Source organism: Acomys russatus, chromosome 1 (assembly GCF_903995435.1).
Source record: "Acomys russatus chromosome 1, mAcoRus1.1, whole genome shotgun sequence".
Taxonomy (NCBI): Eukaryota; Metazoa; Chordata; class Mammalia; order Rodentia; family Muridae; genus Acomys; species Acomys russatus.
Genome location: NC_067137.1, coordinates 48,406,605 through 48,421,406, shown reverse-complemented (window position 1 = coordinate 48,421,406; position 14,802 = coordinate 48,406,605). Strand labels below are relative to the sequence as shown.

The window sequence follows — 14,802 nt, the reverse complement described above, 5'->3', positions numbered from 1 at the left end:
CTGGCAGGGTGTAATGAAACTATGAGTGGACACTGAGAGTCAGGGTAAAGACCTGGGAGTTTAAACTAGCTGAAATGTTAGTGGGACAGGCACTGAAAAAAGGGGGACAGTGGTTCTTCCAAACGTGAGCATGAAAATTATGATTCACTAGCTGCACTTATTCTTATATAGCTTCCAGAACTGAAAGAAGTATCTCAAAAAGCTACTTATAGTCTATATACACTGCAGCCCGACTCACACCAACTAAACTGTGAGGATAAATGTTCATGCAAAGGGTGCAGGAGACAGGGGAGGTGAGCACACATGCATATGCACACATGTGTTTATGTATGTAATAGCCTTAAAAATTAGGAGGAAAATTCTGACATATGCTACAACATGGAAGAAATCTGAAAATGTGGTAAGAAAGTAAGCCAATCACTTTAATAAGTACAGAATTCTGCCTTATAACAGAAGAATCAGTTTAAAGAGATAGATACAAAATGTTTGTATCCTAACAATGTATTTAATATCACTAAACTATACACTTAAAAGTATTTTTGTGTTACTTGAATTTTACTACAAGTTTAAAATCCAAAAATATTTAATGTCTATATTATTTAATAAAGTTTTACCTACCCATAAAAAATTGTAGTGCAACATTGTCAACAAGAATGCTGTCCAAGGGGACTGTACAAAGTTTCCCAAAGTTTGCTGCTAGCTTCACAGTATTTATTTCCTACAAACACACATAAATACAAGTCAGCACTTCGATCATCCACCATTAGAATAGAATGTTTACATAAATATAAGAAAAATGCAACATTCTATGAAAATGTGACAAAGACAAAGATTCCTCCTCACTTGCATGTTGGTTCCCAATAAAATATTCTGCTGAGTGATTCTAATTCCCTACTCCTTTTAAGAAATAGTTAGCAAATAGCTATTTAAATATAATAAATATTCATTTCCTCTAATATAAAATAAGCTGTATCACTGTATTTTTGTGTATCTTCTATTTCTACATATTCTAAAATAAAGCAAACAACACAGGAAATACGAGCAAAAGACTATGTTTGAATGCTTCATGTATCCAAAATAACATAATGAACCTCATTACATTATTTTGATTGGAATTTACACAATAGAAAAAAATTCAAAAAGTAATGTTGCTTTTAACAGAGTAAAACATCTATTACTGTTAGAGAAACTGCATTTCTTTCAGAGTACTAGACTACTACATAAACAGTGAACTACATAGTCAAAGCAGTAATACAATATGACAACTACATACAAAGAAAACTATAAGTAGAGGAAAAAGTTCACATTTTAAAGGGTGTTTAGGACTGAGCAGTGTGTTGGATGCATTGTACATATTTCTTCATTTAAGCTGTTCAGCAATCCTGTTGGTTATTAACAACCTGACTTTATAGACAAAGAAAACAACCATCAGAAAGGTTGGCTATTATCTTAACTGACGATGCACTGGAAGGGCCCAGACCACTATGGCAGCACCATCACTAGGCTGGGTGAGTTTGAACTGTGTAAGAAATGAGCAAAGTGAGCGAGGCAGGTCAGCAGCAGTGTTCTTTCAGGCTTTCCACTCCCTTTCCTGCCCTGACTTGTCTTAATTATGGATTGTGACCTAAAAGTGTAAGACAAAATCCTCCTTCTCTAAGTTGCTTTTGATCAGTTTTATTACAGCAACACAGAGGCAAACGAGAGCACGTGTGAAAGCACAACTTGACCATCAATGCACTCCTTTCTGTACTCATCTTTCCTCACCTCCAAGTGGCCTTCAGACTTTGTTCATACCAACTTATTAAAACACTGTATGCTAGCAGTATCAGATATTGGTAGTGCATATGCAGAAGCTATAAAAACTACCATATCACTATATGCTCATAGCAGTCCCACAAATTAAATCTCTGTTGCTTCTAACAACCACCATCAATATTTGTGTATTTTTGTCCTTATTTGTCCTGGATCATCAAGTGTTTCTGAAACGGTTATCAGTTCCACCTTATCTTTATGTAAAGTTCACTTACTATCACTTAAAGCAGACCTTATTCTTTACAACTTTAACAAACCCCATCATATAAAACTGAGGCCCATGTCCATAGTTTAACAGACTCTGCAGGCCCCGCAGCATTTCAGAAGGAAAGCTTTCAAGTAGTGTTGTAATCAACCTTGCTGAATGTTTTAGAAAGTGTCTGTCCTACTACATCATTAAAAAAAAAATTTGCTTTGGGGCTAAGAATAAGCTTGGTTGGCAAAGTGCTAACTGCTGGGATTTGGTCTGGTGCTACGTATTCTAATGCTAATTACAGCCCCTCAAAATCTGGTTATTCCCTAGAGGAGCACACCCCAAGTGATGCCGTGTAACTTTGCTCCCAGTTATCCCTGACTGGCTATTAAAGTTGCTGACAGCCTGGCTGGGCAGAAGAGAGGGAGGTGTCCTGGGCTTGGGGTCTGAGGAGGACAAGGAGGCCTGAGGAGGGGGAGGAGAAGGGTGAAGAGGATGTGGCCTGATGGGGCAGATCCAGCTCAGAAGAACAATTTACTGGCAAGTAACTTGGGCTGTGTCGCTGAGAGACAGCTAAATAGCTTAGAGGTTTGATGTCTGCCTAACATTAGTGCTTTAAGCTTGTAAAATAAATCAGTCTCTCTGTACTAATTATTTTTGGAGCTAGCATGGTTAAAGAAAGCTGCTGCTTTATTAATTATATATTAAACTTGCCATACAAGCTTTAGGACTTGAGTTCAGATCCCCTGGACTCACACAAAAAAGCCAGACACAGAGGCTTGTACCTGCAGCCCAAGCACTGGGGCCTATCCTCAGAGCACTACTCTAGGTGTCAGTTGAGCTCCAGGTTCAATGAGGGATCCTATCTCAAAATAAGGTGAAAAACATCTATGGAAGACACCTGCAGCACACACACACACACACACACATGCACACGCACACACGCACCCACACATGCCCACAGGCATGCACGCACGCGCATATGTACACTCCACTTTTTGTTTAAGTCCTGTTGTAAAAAGTTTCATTAATTAGTATATTTTTTTTTTTGTCACAAACTAGGCATTTAATCACAATGAAGCATTTACAACTAGGCATTATTTTAAAAGTATTTTATACCTACTTTGCCTGACTGTAACCGCTGTATTCTTGAGTCACATACTTTCTTTACAAATAATAAACTATTTATTTGATTTTTGATAGTGTTAATATCTGAAAGAAAGAAAATCAAACTCAGTATGAGCAAAAAATGGTTGTGGTATTTTCAACATACTTACTGTAATTCAACAAAATAATCAATGCAGCAATTTTGCTTCAATAAAAAGCAATCTGAAATTGTTTAATGAAATTATTTACTTACTTTAAATTTAATCATACCTATTATCTGTATGTTAGGGACAATTTCAGTAACATCATCCTCACATTTAGAAAATAATGCTTTTACTCTAACAACATGTTAATACAGTAAGGAAGACTTAATTCAAGCATTAAAAACTAGAAGTTTATGATTCTATTTATGTAAATTAAAATTTTTATTGAGGATAGGATAATCCTTGAAGAGAACATTCTTCGAAGTGAATCACTTACCATCACCAGCTGTGTCTAAAGATCTAAGGTACTGCAGCTCTTCTGCTGCCTTATCTCTGACTGCTTCTAACTCGCCAATATTGTCACTTAATTTAATAATGTTCATAAAGGCCTCATAGTTGCAGTTTGAATCACGGATCTGAAAATAAAGTGTTAAAGAAGAGGTGGTAGGAGGATTGCTTACTAACAGTTCAGTCCTGAATGACAACCATGGGCAGGCACCACCCACTACACCAGTGCTTAAACCAAAAGGAAAAGCAGCGTGCAAGCACTTACATTAAAATGGGTCACACACTACAAACAAAATAGAGTAAGTCACACATCCACATACAGAAAAACAAAGAATCATGCTCAGAATGATTGAGGATAGCAAAGAAATCCAGGTACCTGGAGCTAAACGAAAAAGACCTCAGGAACAGGAGATGAGATCAGCAGGAAGAGTAAAAAGTTCTTTACTTTTGAAAAGGGGTGAGCTTTTACTCAGGGCTAAACAGAACATTACTAGAAACAGAATAAACTATGCTACCATATAAAAATCAAATGCAGGCAATTAGAGAGAGAAGGAAAAGACAAAGCACAGGTAAAACACGGCAGCAGGACCCATGTGGGAGGGGCTGTGGTAGGAAAGGCACTGTAAAGTTTGTGTGTGAGGCTTTAAAGTAGCATGATTGTTACAAACAGTACCAAAAGAATTGGCTGACATAGACAATGTGAGTGAGAAATGAAGAATTATTTTAAAGCTTAGGGCCTGAAAAACAGTAATGGGTCAAGATAGAGATAACACCAGAAGAGAGGGATTGAGGAGCCATTATGCACCCAAATGTGAACATTAAGTACGCTTTTTCATATGAAAAGCAAGAATTCAGGGAAGACTAGGCAGAAATATGATTTCCAAATCACTGACATCAAGACAACATTTAAGACCATAAAACTGCATGGGAATCACAGAGGGTAAGTGTGAACTGAAAAGAGAAGTTATCACAGATCAAGCATATTGAAACAGCAAAAGACTGAGGAGAGCCAAAATTAATTAAACAAAAACAAACAGGAAAACCCAGTGTTGTACCTTAACAAGCTAAGCATTTTATGGCAGTTTCCTCCAAAGAAACATCCCCTCCAGGGAGAAGAAGCCTTATGAACCTCAGAACACAAATCCATCACAGGTCTGCATAAGCTGCCATTTGGAATTCTCTGTCTGTCTGTCTTTATATCTCTCTGTATCCTCCCACACACCAGTCTCTCTGTCTCTCTGTCTTTCTGTCTCTCTCTCCCTTCTTCTCCCTCTCTTTCTCTCTTCCTTCTCCCTCTCCTCCTTCTCCCCCTCCTTCCTCTCTCTCTGTCCACCCTCCCCTTCTGGTTTTTCAAGACAGGGTTTCTCAATGTAGAACTGGCTGTCCTGGAACTAGCTTTATAGACCAGGCTGCGCTCAAACTCAAAGAGATGATCCTTCCTGCCTCTGCCTCCCAAAAGCTGTGCCACTACCAAATGGTAACTTGCAAGGTTCTCTAAGGCTCTCCCCAGTTTTAAGAAGCAGGCAACAACTGCTGGGTGTGAGGGGAAGACATTGTCCAGCCCATGCCAAGAAATTTCATAGACTTACAGTTTTATGAGTTTCATTTTACCCATGCTGGGGTGGGCTATTCACTTACACAGCTGCTTTTAAGTCAGCGCGTGCCCACTTGCCCATAAGTAGTCCCAATAATAATTCACTGGTTTCTTTGGTGCAATTCTTACTTTGGTCTGCCAAGGGTTCCCTTTCTGGAGTGAGGAGACATTTGCACTTTGTGTCTCCCAGGAAAAGGTTCCCACACAACACAAAGACAATGTTTTTAAAAGCAGAAAGAAGTGATGGAAATATAAAAACAGGAAAAACACAAAGATTACAAGGCAGAGTAAGGATAAAGATGAGATGAGTGCTCATAAACTTATAACGAGGGTAGATCCTCATCAAAGCGCATGCAGCAACTACTAGAGAGGAAAGGAGAACAAGACTGTGTCAGACTTAACCATGGCTATGCTATCACGTTCTGAGCAACTGAGCATTTAGTATCTAAACAATAATCACAATTTTAATCATTATATTTAATAAAATACTTTCAACTAGGCAAAGCAACAGAGCTGAGAAAAGGGGACTGAACATTTGCAGTGTTTGTCATTCTCGGCAAAAATCAACAAGCTCGAGACTGTAAAAGTACAGAAAACCAAATAGCTGCGATCAGGATACTTATACTAACCTTTCAATAGAAACAGAAAGAGCAAGAAGACAGACTTATTTCTCCAACCAAACATCTTTAAAAGTACTAAAATAAAAATAAAAAAACTGCCACGCTAGACAAAATAGAAATATCATGGAACCTTTTATAGCAAAACATGTTTTTAAATAAGCAAAGACTCAGTGAGTCTGATGTCACTGATGCCATCAATCTTGAAAATTATACAAATCCTACAAGGAATTGTTCTGAATTTAAAAAAAAATAGACATTTAAAATTATAAGAAAAAACAAGGATCATTTACAAAGATGTATATGTGGGTGGGTGTTCAAGGGCCTAATTTTTTCCTAGTTTTTTTTTAAAGATACAGGAGCCTGAGCTGCACGATTGAACAAGTGACTTATGTGTATAGATGCATGTTTTATATGCAAGAGTTCACAGGAGAGGGAGTTAAATGATCCTGCTGGCAAGGCTCACGCTGGATATGAGACAGTGAAAACACTGTTCTAGCATACAGTGGTAAAGTGGGTCCTTCGAAGTTTTACAATAACCCCTAAAATATTAATAGTCACAAAAAGAAAAAAAGGAAAAAATACTAGCTGAAAAGACATTTGAGCTACTAAAATATTAAATATTATACAGTTTTTAAAAAGCAAGAACTGAAACTGTTAGACTAGCATATAAAAACCATATGTCCCACACACCTTTGGGCCCCAAGACGCTCTCAACATTTCAGATAGGAACATCAATGAGCACAGCTGAACATGCTCATCTCTACCTAGCACAGGCAGTACAAGCCCTCCCTTTAAAATATGTAGTAGCAGCACCCTAACAGTAAGGAAGATACTAAAACATGTAGAGACAAGTTTTAAAACTTCCTTTTACTTCATTTCTCTAATACACTGTTGATTAATCACTCTGATCTCCAAATATAGTATTTTTACTGCTAAAAACCTGTTTCAAATACAAATCACAATTTAGAAAGGTACTTACCATCCATATGACATATTGATTAATATAATCAGGATCACTGAGTTGATTTATTAATGGAAGAAGAATTCCTCGTGCAAGGATTTCCTAAAATTAAATTTAAAAATAGATAGCTGAATTTAACATCTTCTCAAATTTAACACAGTGGTTTCCTGAAACAACAATACGAGTTAGGGTACACATGGAACATGTAAATTATGGCAGCCTTAGAAAAATGTGAGCCATCCTCCCCACATCAAAATAAAGAAGATAAAATTACCAATATCAACTTAAACACATTATCTATGGCTAATATAGAGGAGAATTTTAAAAAATAAAAATAAAAGAACAGCTCTGGTATATTAGTATTTATATGAATTTTTAAAAGACAAAATATTTGTATAAAGATGTTTATAAATTCAAGCATCTATATTAGATGTAAGAAGAAAACACACATCAACTTCAGATTATATTTACTTAAAGTGGTGAGAGGAACAAGTACCAAGTAGTTTCAGCATTAAGTAAGTCTGGGTAGCTAAGTATGCAAATGTCTCCTTGAAGTATTTTCATAATGAAAAAAATGTGGAAAATAAATAATAAAACCTACCCACATCCTCTAGATGGATTCCCATTTTTTGCAGTTTTTACTCCCGCATTTACTAACTCTGCCCTCGCTCTAAGAACCAATGGTCCTTCCAGCAGAAGGCTTTTTCACTTCCAACTTTAAAATACATCTGCACCTGTATTTACAGTATTTGTCTCTTTGTATTTTTTGTTATTTTATGTCTTACATTTCTCTGATACAGTAGCACTGCCTAAGAATTCTCTGTGTATAAGTGCAATTCCTCAACTGACCTAGTTACTTAGCTATCTTTAAATATACTTACCATTCCTCTAAATTATTTAAGTCCAACATGAGCATTTATTTACAAGAATGGAATGGAAGACATAAAAATGTAGAATTGATACTACTAACATAGACTTTTTTTTTAGCAGCTACTAGTCATTCCTTAATGCCTGTGATATCTAAAGTTATTAAAATTCATTTCTTGAGAATACTAGTAATGCTAACAATATTCACTTGCCTAAGTAAAAGACCACATATTCTCTTAGCAGACCTCTAATGTATGAGCACCATTTATTTTCTCACACACACACACACACACACACACACACAAACACACTCGTCTGTCAAAATAAATATTGTCTAAATCTGAGTGAATAAACAGTGTCACTGACAACCATTACCCAATAACAAGTTAGTATTTTTAACAAGCATTATTATAGGTACCAATAGTTTCTAGACATTAAGATTCTTTATAGTTTTGAATTATAAGGAATTAATCCTTTCGAAGTTTGCATTAGCTTCTAACTTTTTATTTCTTTGTTTTATTTCTGAGACAGCATCTCAGGTGACAGAAGCTGGCCTTGAGCTTTCTATGTAGCTGAAGATGACCTAGAATATCTAATCCTCCTGCCTCAGTCTCCTAATGCTTGGGATTACAGGCACAAGTCACCACCACATAAGGCTTTCTAATGTCTTTAAAAGTCACCACCACATAAGGCTTTCTAATGTCTTTAAAACTATTCAATTAAAGATTTATGAATACATGAAATTCCATTCTTCAAATTCTATTTCTGACCTATGTGTTGAAATTTTAAAATGTACTTCATAAGAAAAAAAAATGATCCCCAAAATAAATTTTCCAGAGTTTCTTTTCAAAATGAAAAAACAACAGATTGGAAATAACTGTCAATTTATGTGTATCATTTAACATAATCAGTGAATCTGTTTTAGAAAGTTACTTTGATCTTCTATTTCTCCTCATAAAATGCCTGGCTAGACAAAGGTTTGTCACAGGACTCTAGTGTACCCCTGCAGTTGCAGGGATGTTCTGAAAAGCACCTCATAAGTAGCCTCTGGCTTGCAATCCTTAATTTAGAACCCCAGTTACTTTCACATGTTTCATTACACTGGGGGAGGGGGGCGGCGCACATGTGGAAGTCAGAGGAAAACTTACACAGCCTCCTCTTCCATTATGTGGGTTCTGGAAACTGAACTCAAGTCATCACACTTGGTGCAGATGCCTTTTACCACAGGGCTTTCTTGCTGGCCCACAAACCTAAATTTCTAAGACTGTACCAAATGCCAATATGAGAACCTAACAGAAAGCTACTAAAGACAAGATTCCTTCAGTGAATAAAAGAGAAAGAAAGCAGAGGTAGTTAAATGGTAATTACCTTAGACAAATACTATATTCATAAAAATCTATGCAACAACAACAAATCCACACAACAGGGAGAGCTCTTCACTCATTATTTAATCTAAGCAAAATGCCTGCTGTGAAAGTTTGAATGCACTGAGAAAAGAAAAGTGATAAAGAACTGTAAGTGAAATGAACAAAAATTACTTGATCAAATCGGTGAAATTAGATTTGACCCAAAAGAATAAAATCTGACCTAAAAGCTATCTATAGCAAGACAAATCTGCTCACTACCTTCTTGTATAGTTTTAAACAATAGCTTCACTTCAAAAAGCATATCTCCGTTCTTGGCTCTGCAGTAGCATATATTTCACAAACAGCAAGAGGATAAATGGGTTTCGTCTTTCGTCACAGGGGAGTCACTGACTTGACACCTGCTATATACCATACACTGTGCTAGCTGCCAGGAAACTCACAACACAGAGATAATAGTAGGCATGGTGCCAGTTCCCAGTCCACTCTGGAGAAAAGCACCAAGTTAATAAACACAGAAAACAATTAACCACGTTCAGTACAGTAAAAGTACGACCTATGGAGGACAAGACCTGGGTGCAGGCTTCAGTACAGGGAAATACCAAGAAACTTAACAGTTATTGGTCATAAAGGAACACTGGGATACAAAATCTGAACATGATCTAGCTAAGAGTAACAAAAACAATTCTGAATGAGAACAAAAACATGATGCAACTATCAGTTAGTGAAAACAAGTTTAAGTAGAATTGACTGGTGACAGAGTTTTATCCTCAACTAAAGCCTGGTTACTTGAACCCTCTTCCAAATTAGATCACCACCTTCTTTTCATCATTGTAGCACACATTTTAGCAATAATCCAACCAAAGGTGTAGAGTGCCTCCACCCTCAACATCTAATCAGATTTCTCATCCTCACTCTTTGTATGTGATCATCCTGGCCTACCTCTAGTAAGAATCCTAATGAGGGTATATAACTATAGCCACTCCTTATCTTTCATATGCTTCTGTCATAGTTAGTTTCAGCTATCAACTTGATATAAACTTAAGAGTCATTAGGGAAGCACAACTGAAAAACCATCTGAATCAGATTGGCCTGTGGCCATGTCTGTATGGTATTTCTAAATTGCTACTTGACGTAGGAGGGCACAGCTACCATGGGAGTGCCATCACTAAACAGGTCAGCCTAGCCTATACAAATATAGTGAGCGGCATGCTGGTGTCAATGTGGGGTAAAGGGAACAGTCATCCACTGCTGGTGGGAGTGAAGACTTGCACAATCACTTGCACACTATGTAAATCAGTGTGGCGGCTCCTCGGGAAGCTGGCTACCTCAAGATCCAACTCTATCACTCTTGGGTGCACACCCACAAGGCTCCGCATACTACCAGAAAGACACTAGCCCATCATGTTCACTGCCGTCCTATTCAAACGAGCCAGAAACTAGGAACAGACCAACAGAGATCTACCAATGGAAGAATGGGTAACAACAATGTAATGTTCAACCCACTGATCTACACCCTCTTACCTGACTATAAATCTCCTTTCTTTTTCCTATATTCAGACCTGGTTCTGGCTCCATAATGAAGCTTTATTTCTCCTACTTGATTCATTAGTAAATATAATCTTTTTGGAAATTTTCTACACAAAATGGGTTTTCCTTGACACTAGTCATAAAGGCTAGATATAAAAGTCACATCATATAGAACCTCCAGAGGGACCTTAGATTTGAAAAACTTGCTTAATGGCTGTATTATATTCACTGGGATTTTTACAAGGCTAAACTACAAACATGATAGAGGATTAAAAGTAAGACTTCCATTTTGATGTTGGGGATTTTCTTTCCCTTTTTATGTGAACATGTGCTTTATCTGTCTGCCACATCATGAATGTGTACCCTCAGCAGTTTATAGAGGATATTGGCTCCCCTGGAACTGAGTTACAGGTGGTTGAGAGCTACCTGATATGGGTGCTCAGAACTGAACTCTGGTCCTCTGTAAAAGCAGCAAGTGTTCTTAAGCAGGAAACCATCTACTCAGCCCTAGCGCTTTAATCTTGGATATTTACAGGCTTAAAATGTAACTGAGTAAATCAAGTAGCTGTTTCAGAGGAGGAGCTGATCAGAATAACATGGAATTCAGAAGCAAAATTAGAACTAAAGACACAACATTTAGACAGTATTTAAAGCCATAGAATGGTAAGTAGGAACAGGGATTAGGACTAAAGAACTTAAATATTTAAAAATTAGGCAGAAGAGTTCAAAAGTAATGCAGATCTGAATCTAGTAGCAGGCATGCTGAGAGTTAATCACCTTTTGTAATGATTAGGCCAATAATTGGCTGTTACAGGATTACTCTCCTCCCATCAAAACTTAACAGTCATTTCTTTCATCAACATACCTGTAAAACCAAGTTATACAGATGTTGGAAATTGTGTGGTACTGGCTGAACAACAGCACAGAAGCATAATAGCAAGGTTGCAGAACTGTTGCCTACTTTGTAAGAGGAAAACTAAGACAATTATGAGCTTATAATTAAGGCCAATGTACTTTCACTTAACCTCTTGTACCAGGGTATGCTCTTCTCTTAGCATTCACAATCAGCAGCCAAAGCCAAAATTTACATTTACACAGTTTTACACACGCAATTTCAATTAGAAGATACAATTCCAGATCACTCCTATCATCTTACTCTTGTTCCAACTAGAAAAACCTGCCAATTTTATTTTAAAGCTTCTTCCTAGAAATGTTATATCTATCTAACCTAATTTATGTAAAGGTATAAAACCAAAGACGTATTTTCAAAGTCTATCTCTCTTGTTACCCAAATGGTCCTCATGGAGTGTCCAAAACATAACAGGCTACTGCCAAGGCTATTTGGTTGCTCACCACAAGCTGATGGTGAGGTGTCACTGCTGAAGACAACACCTAATTATGTCATTAAAGATGGAAGAGTTAAGCCAGAGCCCAACTAGAAGCTTCACCCCTAATGACTAGTGTTCATGGTACTGGAAGGTATTCTGAACACTACTGGAGAAGGAAAGTAATCATCAATACCACCTAGCAACAAACCCTGAGACGTAGTACAGTGACCTCCTCCATGATGCACTGGTGGGATAATGGCATAAATGTTATAGGTAGGGCCAATCACTTCCTCACTGGACTCCATGACACTGCTAAAATGGCCAAGAATCTAAGAACAGATAGGCTTACGGGCTTAAAGGAAAACCTACTACTATTCTTCAGCTAAAGGAACAAAGCAATAAAGTAACTCCGAAATACACAGTGCCTTAGATCTGTGCCTTACTCAACCCAAACCAGAGAAGATTCTTATTGTAGAATGGAATAGAGATCTACAACTGGTTAGCATGCTGATTGAGTCTTTGGGCCCTCAGTCCTGTAAGTGATATTGTCACCAAAGCCCTCCTCTTAGGGCTGAGGGAGCTATGCAAAAGAGAAAAGGATTTTAAGAGCCAAAGATGATGGATGACTTCAAGGAAACATTATCTTCCAGCCATGACAGGACTCACATATGAACTCAGAAACTGTGGCAGCATACCCAAAACCTGTACAGGTTCACCACAGACAGGGTCCCAGCACTGAGAGGGGGAAGCACACAGAGTTCCACCGCTAGCCAATAACCTACCTATAATAGATGCTATTGACAAAGAGAAAACCTGTCTTCCCCCATGGAGTCTCACTTGGTATATCAATACACTTCAGGGAAGGCCCATGCCCAGGAGTAGTTGGCTAACACAAAATGAACCCAGTGGTATTTTGTGGACTTCTTGTGTTGTTTTGTTTGGTTTCACTGGACTTGTGCTACTTTGCTGTGATTTTCCTTTCTGTGTTTCTTGGGTTTTGTTTTGTTTTTGAGAGAGACACTAAAGGAACATGCAATAGGGTGGGTAGGGAGACAGGGAGGACCTCAGGGAGGAAACATAATCAAAATATATTGTATGGATTTCTTTCAATTAAAATAAAAGGTCTACATATTATAATCAAAGATCAAAGCACCTACCTCTAAGGCAGTTCTCAAAAGGATTGGCCAATGACCTCTGGGGAATTCAGAGAAGGTCTCCAAGGTCATTTCTCCCATTCAAATACTAACCAGGCCCAACCCTGCTTTGCTTATGAGATCAGACATCAGTGTGCTCAGGGTGACATGGATCCAAAATAGTCTCTCCAAGAATGAACTTGGTCAAAATCATTTTTAAAACGATAGTGAAATGTTATTTACCGTTTCATTCTCAGTCCCTAACAAGCATATAGTAAGATTTTAAAGGTGGCATATCACTGATCTATCAGCTAATGGAATATGTACTTACATACTCTTATTTGTTTTTGTTATTTTAACACATATATGTATTATAGAAGAAAAATCACAATTTTTAAAAGTTCCTTAATGCTTCAGTAATTGTGCAGTTTATCTGGGTCTTGAGGCCAAAGATTTTGAGAACTACTGCTCTAAGTTCCTTTACGTCATTACTTGGTATGAATTTACGCTTACCCTGACAAAGTATCGCATGATCTTGTTCTGGAAATCTCCAGGAGGTAGCAATAAATATAATAAAACCTCACACAAATCCCTTAGGAATCCTAAAAACAGAAAAAGTTGCCATAATAACATTAGAAAATCTAGAGTCTCCACCTACACTTAATATAAATAACATTTTGAAAGATGGCTCATGTTCATAACAGCATCCTGCTTCGCTACTTACACATCAGTGTTCACTAAACACCTTCACTGTTCTCCAAGTATTTACTATTCATTAAACTCACATCAGATTGAACCAGTCTTAGTAATCACATGAGAAGTTTTAATGACAGAACTATTTTTCTCTAAGACAGTTTTAAATGCACAATATACTTTTCACTTCAATTATGCATTATTTATCTTTGCATACTTAGAAGTTATTTGTGCACATAAAGATTACCTGTAATAATTATTTTAGGAAAAAATATTTCTACAATTTCATCACATAATAACAGTGTGGGTATATACTCTTCCAGTCTACTGATTTAAAAAAGCTCAACTCATATACAAATGCTTCACACCACTGTTTTTGCTTTACTATGATTTCATACAATGTTAATGAACTGGCAGTGAAAACTGAACCTATGAACAAGTATAAAGATGAAAAAAGAAAAAGAGGGAAAGAATATAATAATAATAATAATAATAATAATAATAATAACAACAACAACAGCAGCAGCAGCAAAGGCAGGAAAACAGTTTAGCATATTCTCAAAACTGAAGAAAATCACTTCCTGTACCACTAATTCTTCCTCATTGTTATTCTCACAAGGATGTTTGCTAGGAAACAATCCAACAACTACTTCCATTGGTAAAAATACATCCCAAATAGTAAAGGCTAAATTATGAAACTAAGTTGAAAATGTTTAAAAACCTACAACTAAAATTTATCAAACTTTTCATCAAGAGAAATTCTATTTGAACACCGAGAAGCACTTATTCCAGTAACTAGTCAGACAAAAAAACCAGCACATAATAATCTAAACATTTTTATTTGAAATTAACTAGAAAAGAGTTTAGAATAACAGGTACACTCTTCAGGGAGAGATAATAAACTGAAGAACAGAAATTACTATAGTTCTTAAATTGTAATTGGTTATTTAAAGGTCACTTCAGGATGAGGAAAGAATGCAGAAGCTATTTGTAAGAATTAGAATAAAATAGTGTTTTCTATTGGAGCTGTCCTGTGGAAGAAAACGCCACCTCAGACTTGTTCTGTTAACTTGTGTCTATGCTGTAACTGGCCTCAAAAGAGCTATAGC

General features: G+C 36.9%; 1 protein-coding gene across 2 annotated transcripts in view; it reads right to left on the bottom strand.

Annotated features, from left to right (window-relative positions):
- The window catches only part of Snx13 (sorting nexin 13), a 105,226-nt gene that overhangs the window by 37,553 nt on the left and 52,871 nt on the right, over positions 1 to 14,802 (bottom strand). For both annotated transcript variants that reach the window (XM_051144953.1, XM_051144960.1), the window contains 5 exons: positions 13,514 to 13,602; positions 6,797 to 6,880; positions 3,593 to 3,731; positions 3,129 to 3,217; positions 619 to 718 (listed from right to left, as the gene is read on the bottom strand). In XM_051144953.1, coding sequence (XP_051000910.1) covers positions 619 to 718; positions 3,129 to 3,217; positions 3,593 to 3,731; positions 6,797 to 6,880; positions 13,514 to 13,602 — 501 coding nt within the window. The remainder of the gene's footprint in view (positions 1 to 618; positions 719 to 3,128; positions 3,218 to 3,592; positions 3,732 to 6,796; positions 6,881 to 13,513; positions 13,603 to 14,802) is intronic.